This window comes from Lichenostomus cassidix, chromosome 3, assembly GCF_008360975.1.
Source record: "Lichenostomus cassidix isolate B80296 chromosome 3, HeHo_3.0, whole genome shotgun sequence".
Lineage (NCBI taxonomy): Eukaryota > Metazoa > Chordata > Aves > Passeriformes > Meliphagidae > Lichenostomus > Lichenostomus cassidix.
In genome coordinates this window covers 988,598-1,001,270 of record NC_139483.1, presented here as the reverse complement: position 1 = coordinate 1,001,270, position 12,673 = coordinate 988,598, and the positions used below count along the sequence as shown (strand labels likewise).

At 41.0% G+C, this 12,673-nt stretch overlaps 1 protein-coding gene across 5 annotated transcripts in view; it reads right to left on the bottom strand.

Moving 5' to 3' along the window:
• Window positions 1-12,673, bottom strand: part of PLCB1 (phospholipase C beta 1) — a 344,760-nt gene that overhangs the window by 60,549 nt on the left and 271,538 nt on the right. For all 5 annotated transcript variants that reach the window (XM_085053971.1, XM_085053973.1, XM_085053976.1 and 2 more), the window contains exons 22-27: window positions 11,177-11,281; window positions 10,569-10,678; window positions 6,100-6,232; window positions 5,187-5,240; window positions 4,431-4,650; window positions 1,181-1,361 (exon numbers count right to left, since the gene is read on the bottom strand). In XM_085053971.1, coding sequence (XP_084910097.1) covers window positions 1,181-1,361; window positions 4,431-4,650; window positions 5,187-5,240; window positions 6,100-6,232; window positions 10,569-10,678; window positions 11,177-11,281 — 803 coding nt within the window. The remainder of the gene's footprint in view (window positions 1-1,180; window positions 1,362-4,430; window positions 4,651-5,186; window positions 5,241-6,099; window positions 6,233-10,568; window positions 10,679-11,176; window positions 11,282-12,673) is intronic.

Here is a 12,673-nt window from a genome sequence, read left to right as displayed (position 1 = left end):
AGGCAAGTTTTTAATTGGAACATTAACTCCTGCACAGCTCAGAGGGAAAGTTGCCTGAAAGTTCTGTGCTAAAAAATGAATTTACTCTGAAACCACTGAACTGGATAACGGCAGTAACTTAACTAGGCTTTGAGAAATGCCATTTCCCATTTTGGAATGAGCAATGAGCTCCCTCACAAGGTTAAGCCCAACTATGTGGGTCTAAAATGCTTCTTTTTTATAAAAATCCAATTGTCTGAGATGCAGCCACCAACTGTTAGTGGAATGGGGACTGTCCCCCTGTGGTGCAGGTAACTGTGTCCCTGCAGCCACCCTGGAGCCTGTGTGACACACAGGGATGGGGATAAACAGCAGCACTAGGGAGCTGCAGCTCTGTGCTGTGAGCCATGGAAATCAGTCTGTGCAAAGGCCTTAGCCACACACCAATCACTGCTCTGACCTGCTCTTTTTGGGGGGTAGGGCAGAGCACACAAATCACTTCACCCAACAGGAGTGAGGCAAAACATCAGGTAACAGAAAATATTGCAAGAGGGGGTTGTCTGCAGTTGACAAACAGTTTGCACTCCCATAACACCCTTTAAAAGTGTTATTTTCTGCCTAAGAATATCCATTAGCATCAGTTTCCATCTGCCCAAGCTCCTCTATTTCAGCTCAGAGGGCCTATGATCCTGCTGTAGCTGTCAGCCAAACTCCAGCTGTAAAAACAAAGCTGACTTGGACTAATGGATGCAAAATATTTCCTCACCATATACAGATTTATGTCCTGCATCCCCTTAAAGCATTCATCTGCCACAGGAATACTCTTTGGTACAACCCTCTCTCCTGGGGAATGTTTGAATCTATTTTCATTTATTTATCTTCCAGCTAATCCTGCCTCCTTGTGTGTTGCAGGTTTAAAAAAGTGGCTGAACAAAACAGGAACATCATCCAAGACCTGCAGTAAACTGAGAGTTATGTAACCAGAGGCAGCAATAATTCTGTTGCCTTTGTGCCTTTCATCCAAAGCCTTCCAAATTGTTGGAAGCATTGGCGACAAAGTGACACAACAGCCCCCTGACGTGGCAGCAGAACACAGGGAAGTGAAGCTCTGAAAGGAACTCAAGCAGGAGGAAGCCCCATGTAGTGAGAATTCGTCCTGCTGCCTTCAGTGCTCTCCCTGAGCTCTGCAGCACAAACCTACCAGCTTGATGTGCTCTCGTTTCTGGTACTTCTCACTGTAGTACTGCTCCTGCCTGAGGTTCAGCAGTTGCTGCTGCTGCTTCTCCTTCAGCTCCACCAGCTTCTGAGTCATCTCGGAGTCCAGGGCAGCCAATTCCTGCTCAATGGTGGAAGAACTGTGGTCGGGGCTGCTGGCCTCAGACCTGCAAGGACAGCACACCCCGAGGGGCTCAGTCACTAGGCACCTACACCCTGCCTTTATTGATTTCAACTTGGCTTTTTAGAAATAGCCCATTAATACCTTCCTCAGCACCACACACAGAGCGAGAAGATAGGTGATTTTAGCACTAGTGAGTTCAGTAATTTAATTAAAAAATATTATTAACAATTTATTAGTGGGATAGCTGCTGCTTTTAAACCTCATTTTACTGACCCACCAGGGTGGTGTCAACCAGACTTAGTGTAATTGAGCTATAAATGCAACTGCCAAGATTTCCCATGAACAGATGCTCATGGAACTTGTTTATCCACTTCCAGACATAACTTGAACTTCAAAGCTGCAGAGCCTTCAGCAGAAATTGTGAATGTTGAGTGTTTCAGAAAACTAGTCATCCCTGCACACACTCAGCAAGAAGTTTAAAAGCTTAACATTACATCTGCATTTATAAAATTCTTCAAACTATAGGAACATCCCTTTATTTGGTGTTTTCTACCCCCTTCAGGAAATGCCATGCATAGCAGCACACACAGGAAAGTGCTCCATGGGCTGCTGACTTCAGAAGGAAAGTTCACAGCCCAGTGGGGAGTAAACCTCAGACGGGCAACACTCAAGAGCAAGGGAGAAACATAAAAAAGCTAAGAAGCAACACTGTGGAAAACTGACTCTATTTTATTCTTTCTTAAGACAAAAGGAAGAATAGATGTAACTGTAAAAGGAGACATGATGACACTAAATGGCTCAAGAGAAAAAGAAGCAGCAAATCCAGTATCACTCTCAGGCCAGCACTAAACCAAACCCAAGAAAAATACATTTAAAAAAAGAGATTATGCTGTGTCCCTGCTCTGCTACTGTATTTACTGCCATGCTCAGGTGCTAAATCAGTTGCCTGGGAAACGTCAGAACAGCGCAGGAGATGGACAAAACAACAAAACCTTGAACACGGAGGGCTGACAGGGAGAAAAATGAGTTTTCTCCTCAGAAATGTGCAGAGATTACAATGCAGAGAACTGGCTCTGCCTCCCCTCTCTCTCCCAGGTTCAAGTGTGCAGCTGCTGTCACTTAGAGTTACTTCAGCTGAAATAATGTGAACTCGCTTTCATCTGCCTGAGGACACGAATCCCAAGGTAGCTTTGTTTTATTTCTTGTATTTTTATTGTATTTGAATATTCTGCTAAGAGGTTAAGTGGTGTCAGCGGGATGGGTGAGGGTAATTTAAATATTGCAGAGCCAGAAGACAGCATTAATGAATATTACAGTCAGTGTATTATGCCATTACACAATACATATTTTAAAGCTGACATTTCTCTTGTATTTCTGGAAAAAAAGGAATCAGGCCTATTTCTAAACACTGGCTAAAACACTGACTGTTTGTTATGGGATGTGATCATTAACGGAACTTCAGAGCAACACCAACAAAACACTTGTGCATGTGTATAAGTAAGTATTTCAAACTTCCTGTAGAAAATAGCTTTACTGAATCTTGGCTCAATTTTAGACAAGGACATAAAGCAGAGGTTGCTCCTGACCAGAGACAACACATTTTTATGGCTGTCTTATACAGGGACTCCTGATGAAGCAGTGATTTATATTTTGCAGTTACGGGCAAATAGTTTCGTCAATAATTTGAAACTATAAAAATCACCCTTTTCCTTGGGATGCAATGTTCCATTAGAAGTCTGCTTCTTGAGATAATATGTACTTGCAAGTTTGGAAATCCCTGAAAACATATTCCTGCGTTTTTTAAAATGTAACCCCCAGGCTTGTCTGTATCTGCACATAAAACTTCACATCTCTGCCACCACTGTGGCAGCTCCACTTAAGAGACTGCAGGGTTTTACTGCCTGACATCATGAATCATTTGCAGTCAGATCACAACACAGTAAAAAAACCCAAATCTTTTTTGTTCAGAAACAAATGCGTCGTTTTATTTATTCAGCTTGATTTTCTGCTTAAATGTGAATAGGATATGCTAGAAGAAAGACAGAAATGTTTTGCCTGCCCCTGTCTGTCACACACTTTGATGATGGAAAACACTGCAGATAAATATCCCTGTGCTTGCAGTTGACAGCCAGTCATTAAGGGAGCTTGTTAAACTCAAGTACATAACATGGAAGACTGAAAACTGGCAATAGTTGAGGCCACCTGAACACACATATATTGTGAGTGTCAAGCTCTTGTTAAGCCCAATGACATTCTGTCATTAGGAAAGCATAAATGAATAAGCTCCTGCGTGGGGACAAGTTATGGCCTGAGTCCCAGTCACTTACATTTAGAGGTACTATCAACAAGGCTGGCAGCCAGGGAAGGCTTGGAGCTTTTTTATCTCGTCATCTCCTACCAAAAAGTATCAGTAATTTTTTTAAAGTTCATTCAATATCAATTTTATGTCAAAGTTAAGAGGACTTTTGTGCTTATCTAGTTACTTTAAAAAATAAATGATGTTAAGACAAAAGTGGTGCTCCAATGGGAGAAATAAAAGTTCAATTGCAAGGGTATCTGACACTGGTTGACTTTATGTGTGCATATGCTTTGCCAGGAGTTATGAATTGACCTTTATTAACATGCAGTTCTTTACCATAAGAACAAGGCAATAATTGTGGAAAGGTTAGTAAAAAGTAATTGCAGATTTTGCATTTAAACTGACAATAACAAATAATTAATAAATAAATAATATAATAACTGTATCAGGACCAAGAAAGAGACAGGCTGATGCAAGGCTTGGAAAGAGAAAGCACAGAAGGGGTGTTCGAGCAGAAGCAAAGCCAGGTAATCATGAAGAGATCCCTAAGTGGTCTGGATCAATCATTTTAAACAACAAGATGTTTTTAATGTCCAGGTGTTCTTTCCCTAATTCTACATCTGATGCCTTCTACTCCAGCATGAGTTTTTTCCAAGGCTCTAACTTGGAGCCAATGCTTTCATCCCCCATTAACTAGGAATCTCCTTGCTTTTCATTTTTTCTGTGCTCTGTCACCTCCACATGATTTCTTTACTGTAAAAGCAGCTCCAAGTAAAGATCTCCAACTGACCAGGCAGGCTGTGTTTGACCCACCTTTTCTTGCTGTCCCTCTTTGCAGTTTTCTCCAGCACTGCTCTCCGCCGCAGGTAGTCATTCTGGATCTCGTTGTACTTTGCCGTGTGCTCTTTGATAAGGTCGGTGGTTTTCTTGTGGTGCCTCTTCACCAGGTCCTTCATTTCCTTGTAGTGCTTCTTTTGAAGTTTAACAAAGGCCTTCTGCTGTTTTAGCTCCTCAATGGTCTGTGCTTCCACTTCTGCAACGATAATAACAAAAGGCACTTCAATTTTCCAATTTCCAGGGTAGGATTTCAGTGAGAGGAGCCAGGGATTGCCATGAGCAGGAACGAAACAAAGCCTGCTTGCTTACTGTGGATAAATGAAACATGGCATAATGAACTGAGCAGACCTACCTGGAAATAAGCTAACTGGATTGAAAGTACTGGGATCAAATGGTTCCACGACTATGCACTATATTCAGAACAAATTTAGCTCCTGTTCTCTCAATAATGCTGGTCTTTTTTCTGTGTTAGATGGTAACTTGGTGCTTGTGAAACTGCAACAATGTGACGTTTTTAAAAATTCCCCGTTGGTACCCACTCTCATGAAATGTGCCCAAACATTGAACAACTTCAAACCTGAGGAAGAACACTTGGCATGTACATTTTCTAGGAACTACTGCAGTCCTAATCATTGGAAGAAATGCTTAAGCCAGGAGGCCTATTTTATAGAAAAGATGTTTTTCTTGACAGAAAGCTTATAATTGATGCAGTGTAACCTGTGTATTTATTACCTGTGAGGACACTCTGGATGAGATCTTCTGTCTTTGCAGGTGCTTTCACCGAACCTACAGGCAAAAGAGAGGTGTAATTTCAATTCTTTTGAAACAACCATGACTGTGCTGCTTGGCTGAGTGTTAAAACATAGCAGGTGACACAGGACACACTCTGACATGGGCAGTTACTAATCATTGGAGAAAGCACATCTTTTGAGCAGGAGAGGAGCAACATGGAAAACATCAACCCTCTGACTCAGAAAGATGACATTCCAAAAATCTACCTGGGCTGTGTTGTTTCACTTATGAGGAGGATTAAACTCACTGATACCACTCACATGAGCCATTGGAGTGGCATTAGGCTGACAGTATAACTGTATTATATATTATGAGGTCAGTGCAAAATTCCTGTACACAGGATGAACCCAGCTCCTTGGAAGTCAGTCAGATCATGCCTATAGAAACTGCAGTCACAACATCATAAACACTGTGTTTAATAACCATTTGCTACAGGAGATGTGTCAATACAAAACACAGAAAGTGCCTAAGGCTGTACTTTGTGGGTGGAGTAAGATGCGACTACATGAATAAATTAGGGATATTTGTAAAAACAATTCCAAGAGATTCCTACACTTGCAACAGCAATAAAAAAACACCAGCACATTTCTTGCTTGTAAAGAACATCAGTTTCACCTCTAAAGCAACTGTTCAGTAGAAGATATTTGCATATTTGAAATATTGCCCCAAAAGCAGAGAACAGTGATGGGAAATTTCCTACCGATGTTATACAAACAAAACAAAGCCACAAACACAACTTCCCAGCTTTGTTCTTTAAACACAAAGCACTTGAAAAATTATTATCCAGATTTATTTTGAAGAGATGGGACTTTTTTTTCCCCTTTTCCTTAGTTTTGTTGTTTGTTTTTTTTACCTGGTGCTGGTTGGCTGTGGACAACCTGAGTTGCTGGTTTCGGCGTAAGGGAGGCAGTGAAATTTACCCCATTTTCTGCTGGTGTTGGCCTGGGTTCATTGTTAGCTTCAGATGGTGCTTCCTTGTGGTCAATCTGAAATCACATGATGATAGTTCACATTATCCTTCCCAACTAGCAGACTTAATTTATTTGCAGGTCTAGTTCAGGCTGTTTTTTAAGCGTAAAATTCTGCAAATTTCGTGTCTAAAAATCATTCTAAAAGAAAACAGTGAAAGAAGACATCCTTAAGAGCTGTGGTAACCCAGGTGCCTCATTTGTGCAGGGTAAATTTCAAGAAGAAATAGAGCCTGTATTATTCTGAAAAAGTATTTTAAGTGGATATAACTCATCAGGGACATTTTCAGTACAATATATATTAGCTGCACCAGATGTGAAATCTGTACTTTAGTGAAGAGTCATAAAATCTTTCTAGAAATAACGTAGGTGCTGGCAGGAGAATGCTTCTCAAATCCCTGCTGTGAACAAAACATGTACACAAAATTACTTTTAAATTTCATTGATACACACAGCACTATCATTATTCACCATTCTCACAGAGCAGAGATATCCTCCTGACTTCCCAAAATTTTACATGCTTGTAACTACACTCCAAGCATAATATGTAAACAGTACCTCCATCCTGCTGCATGAACACATCTGTGGTATCCAAATATTTAAGCATTTTCCACAATCTTTTCCTTCTCTCCAGTCTCCTATAGGCTCAGACTTGCAGTGTGCATTGCACTACACTCTGGACATCTGAAATTGTCCCTGTGACCATCAGGTTTTAAGCAGGCACCCAGCCCTCAGCAAACAGAAGGTCATTCAAAGCAATTTCTATTTTGAAATGGCCAGGCCCTCCTTCCTGCTGTCCCTGGGAGGGGCCAGTTGCCTGGGTGTCTCAAGGAAGTGTGGGATTTGTCCCTTCAGCTGCTTCCATCTCCCTCTTTGATGACAATCACATTACACGCAGAAGCAGGATACCACAGCTGTTTTTTTGCCCCATGATTACTCCCCAGTTGCAAAATATCAACAGAGGCAAAATGCATTTTGATTCAACTGCTTTGTGCTGCTCCTGCTGCTGATTTCCTTCAGCTTGGCCCTGACTGTGTACTGCAAAACAATTCCTGTCTCAACAGCCTCTTCCTACAGGCAGTTGAGACAGGAATTACAGGAGAGAGATACTGTAGGCAGAAAAATGATGCAATCCAAACCCAATGCCAACAACTTCATTTATATCAAGCAGGAATGACTGCAATAAAATATGGAAAAACATGTTTTAGCCAATATTTACAACACAGGAACAATGTGACAGGCAAAATCTGTAGGTGTGACAAACACACAGAGATGTGGTTATTCTCTCAGTTCTCCATAGGCTGCAATTCATTAGTTTAATAAAAACAATGTTTGCTACACAGATCATCAACGTTTGATACATGTAAAGCCAGAATTCCTAACTTCTGGTAGCTCTGTGCCCTATTTCATGGGGAAGTGGGTATTATCTTCTTTTGAGACCAGGTTTTTATGTGCTGTGAAATGCTGCATTGTAGCTTGTTGAGGAACTATTAATAGAACCTGTCAGTTTGGGACACAAAACATCTGTTTTCAGAAACTGAAGCAGAAATGTGAGACAGGATCATGAAGTGAATAAGGAATAATTTTCACTACATCAAGCAATCTAATCTCATTAGAAAGCACTTTCTCTTCTCATAATTCATCACACTGTGCTAAAAGAATTATAAAATAAATATGATTTTTCCATTAAAAAAAGGGTTTTTCCTTTTAGGCTGTTTTTAAAACATGATGTAATCCAGCCTTCTAATTTACAGTTTTAATATTCCCATAAACTAGTTTCTATTCCACATGTTGGCATGTCTTTTGCAATACAGCAAATTGACTAAGCAGAAGGATATATACCCACAGAGAAATGTATGGTTTATTTTTATTTCTATAGAGGAAAGGAGTTACTTCAGCCTGGGATTAATTCTTACCAAGGAACTTTCTGCAAATTTCTTTGGATTACTCTTCCAGTCTGTAAAGGACACTTGGCAGGGGAAGAGAAGACAACCTTCGCTACCTGTATGCTTTTCAAGATTTACAGCATCCAGTTAAAGGTGCAAAATCCACACTGCAGGACATTCCATTCCCCAAAATCAAATGTTCTATGGCCAGGCTAGAAAGCAAGGACTGACCACAGAGGTAAAGGTAGGAATTGCTGTTGTATTTATAATGGGAATTTCGTGAATAAATCCAAAAATATGTTGGAACTCCTGTTAGTTCTTCAGCATTCTTTGTGTAAGTAACTACACTGACCATTAAGAGATGAGGTAACGTGAAGCCTGAAGAAAAGCTAATTTATTTGTTCAAAACAATGCACTGTTAGGTAGTTTATTTGATTACTGTTCTGTGAGAAGCCTAGGAAACTTCCGACAGAGATTGAATTTAAACTTCCACAGCAAGGAAAGCAAAGCAAAAACTTCTCTGTTCTCCTCTGACAGCTGCTCAGATCAAAACCGTGAGGCGAAGGAAAGAGGTGTGGGGCATGGGATCTGTGCTGGGAGACAGCACAGCTTTGCACACAATCATTTATAGTGTGTAAGTTTGAAACTGGGCATTGGAAAAGTGGATTCAGGTGCAATTAGGTGTTCATTTCTGGCTAACACTCTTGGGTTTGTTCAGCTGTGAATGTACTCGCAGTTATGAATCAGTGTGATTGTTGTGGGCCAGTAAAAGTGAAGGAAACTGACAGATGAGGAAAATGCTATCTTCACTAAATGTGGTCAGGGAATTCAAGATTTCCAAGTACAGACCAGCTGCCAAATATCTTAGTCAAAAAGTGCCTTTAAAATAGAAGGTAACAGTGGTGAATTCGGACTAACAAAGCGGCAGTTTTGTCCCTGTCCCTTGGTGCTGCAGCTAACTCAACCATTACACATTTTTAGCAAACATACCACAATCACTATAGTTTTCTTTTACAAAATATTTCTGTGCTTCTCCAAAACAAGCTCTTTTATCCTATGAGCTTCCAAGCTCCTTCTTCCATTTGCAGCAGAAGATAGTCTATGACAAGAATTTTTCCAACTAATAAGCCTGTACATACCAGGGAAATTTGTAGTTTTTCAAAAGTAAAAATGACCTCTAAGGTATTTAAAGGATTATGTAAAAATAAGGCTTTTCTATTAATATAGAATATCATGTGTAGAGTGTCCTAGATAAACGTCTAAGATGCTACTGAGCATTTCACAGTGTCCTCATTCAGCAGAACTTGTGACACTGCACAAAGAGTAAATTGTTGGCTACTGAATTGTAATGACTTTCACTCATCTGCTCTGCTTTGGGAATGTATTCTTGGTTACAAAATCTAGTTCAGCGAGGTTTTGCACATCTGAGAATTGCAGAAGGCAGGCATCAGAGCAGAGGGCAGTTTAGGATTAAAAAGCATTTTTGTGTCTTTGCTAGAGACTGACGAGAGCCTTTTGGTCACTTGGTGTGCACAACATCTGGCACAGCCTCCTCTGACAGACAAAGCCTATATTCTCAAACACTGCTAGACCATGTCCCAAAGACAGTGCCTGGAACAGAGACTGAATGTTTAAATGTGCAGGGTCCATCAGAAACCACAGCTGAACTCTCAATAATGCTCAGAACAACATCTGTGCATTTGAATGCACAACACTTTCAGTTATACAGGAAAAAGGGTTCACAGCTTAGTCTGTAAGTAACCATATACATCCAGATACCTAACAACTAAAATTGCAGCTCCAGTTGCTTTCAGCTGAGCCAACATAGGCCTCAACATGTATTTACTCCATGGTCTCCTCCCTCTTTGTTGCTCTTTCTAATGTCTGTGAAGGGTTGAATCAGATGAACTCCAGAGGCTCCTTCCCACCTAAATTATTGTATGATTACTCTGTGTCTCTTTGAGACATGTTTGCTCACAGAGAATCTATAGAGACACCATAATCTGAGATACATAAATGTTTCTAAACAGAATGACCTCTCCAGAGACAGTCCAAAATTCTGTGCAATTTGTAATACTTTCAGGAAAAGCTCCTGACACAGAGCTTTTTTTTTTTTTTTGCAAGGGGAACCAGCAGCACAGTGGAAAACAACAGGCATTGACTCAGAAAGATTTCAGTTGCTACAGAGCAAAGCTGCACAGCACACACATAACTCAGCTTTTCATTTATTTCACCTCTGAACAACCATCTGCCCAGTGCACACCACACTGCCTTCAGTGTAACCACACACACAGTGCAATGTTGCTGGGGTGTTGTGTGCCCCAGCCTCATCCAGGGTGAGATGTTTACAGGTGTTCATGTAATCAACATGTACAATTCCCAGGGATTTCAGTATTTGTCTTTCTAAGCAAAGCAGGTGCTTTTAAATACTGTAGCATGATTTTCACAGTCTCAGAAACCTCCCTTACCTCTTTCTTTACCTCTTCCTCATCTTCCAGAGTCAGTGCAGCCAGCTGCTTAGCTCTCTGCTCCATCAAGTTTACATATCTGATGGGATTGGATAAGGCCTCAATCACATCTAGGAACAAGGCAAATACTTCAGTTTCAAAGCCCTGATATTATGGCCCCAGCACTTCTAAGGTTTTAAGGGAGAGGCAGAATAGTGTTTTTCACTGAAGATGGTCTTTCACTGCATGGCATTTAAATGTCCTTGTTTAGAGCCAATGCCAAAACACAGCTCTCTCCCTCAAGCATGGCACTTTGCCTAGGAAACAATTACATACTCATGTATCCTGCATGCAAAGTTTCATTTGTGTTTCACTGGCAAATGCCTGGGGTATTTCCTCCTTTGGAGTCTGCTGAAAATAAGAGTTGGCCTTAATCCTAAGCCTCAGGCAAGTCGCTGTAAATCAGGCCATCTCCTAGGAGTGAGGAGACAGAATGATCCATCAGACACATCCTTTGCTCACAGGACTGTTATCCCAGCCTGGCAAGTCATCCTCACCCCATGCATGTTGTGTTTCAATTAATCTTTATATACTCCAGTAGGAAAATTACCTGCACAGCACAGAGTTACCTGCATAAGTGTCAGGTACATAGTCTTTGACCTCTATGTACACAAAGAGAGCTGGCAGTGTCAAAGGCTGGTTCCTCTCATTCCTCAAGCAGATGTAGTGATAGCCTGCAAAGCAAGGAACAACCAGGTCAGAGCATAAACTCTTCCACAGGCATTTCCAATGCATCTGTGTTGTCATTTGTTATAGTGTATATATTTGTTTGTTCCAACTGAGGAAACAGCTCCAGGGACTTCTGGCAGGGAAAGGTTTACCTGAAGGGTTTCAGAGATAAGTGTGCAGATTGCTGGAAAGGCACATGGCCCTGCAGTTTAAAATAATGTTTTGTGTTTATTCTTATATACGTGACTGATGCTAAAAATGGTAATTTATTTAAATTTTTCATGCATTCTGTTTTAGTACCTATGTCTGGATTTTTTTTCAGTTTTGTAGATGTTATTTAATTTTCCAAAGTGACCCTGGTGGTACTCAGCAATCTGAACAGCCAAAGTAAACTGAGATGGAACAGCCCATCCACATACAGGATCTAATTTAAAAAATATACAATGTAGCATGATGGCTTACAGAGTGTGTTTGTGTGTGTAAATCATATGGTGTGACCATCCTTAGAAATAATTCTGTGAAAAGAGAATTTTCAGCCTGTTTTGAAAGCTGGCTGTCCAACCTTTGACTGATCACCTTGTGGCACTGAGTGCCACGTCCAGTTTGGGAGCTACACGTGGGGAGTGTCAGGATCCAAGCCAGGTGCAGTTATCTGGGAGAATCCTCACTTGGCTGATGTGAACAACTCTATCTCCAAGAAATGGTTAAATCCTTGCTTTGGGAACAGTGACAAGTCTGTGGATTTCTGCGACAGCATGACATAACTTTCAATAGAATCTCAGAAAGGAGAGGAATTACATATTACAATTACAAGTGTTCTCAGTTCTCTCAACCTCCTCCAGCAAGTTTTCAGCATGGACCCAAACCCAGACCAACACTCTGTTCTCCATCCCATACTGTAAGCTGATGATTGCTGGAGTCACAAGGACAGAGAATGGGCCTGTGGTAACAGCTCTGGTAAGATTTCACCCACCAGAAGATGGAACTCCTTCCCACCCCCTTCTCCTCTCCCATCACACACCTATATTCCTCTGGCACTCAGCAGATCCTCCATGAGACAGCTATAACCATTAAGCCAGCAGAAAATGCAGCTGGCAAAAAAGAGGTTTCAGCTAGATTGATAAACTGAGTTGGCTCATAAAAAAGTTGTGGAGCTTATTCTTCAGGAATAAAATGGCCAAATGTTAGATATGGGGACATGGGAGTTTTGTGCTGGATAAGGCACAGGGTAGATACAAATATTCCTCCTTTTCCAATGTGAGTGAAGCTGGGAGCATGTCCATGGCCCATATGCTTGCCCTAATTCAGTTTCCTTCCCTCACTGGAAAAGCTGGCACTGAATTTGAACACTTCCCTTGCTCAAACTGTCAATGTCACTGCATCTTTCTGAAACAGGA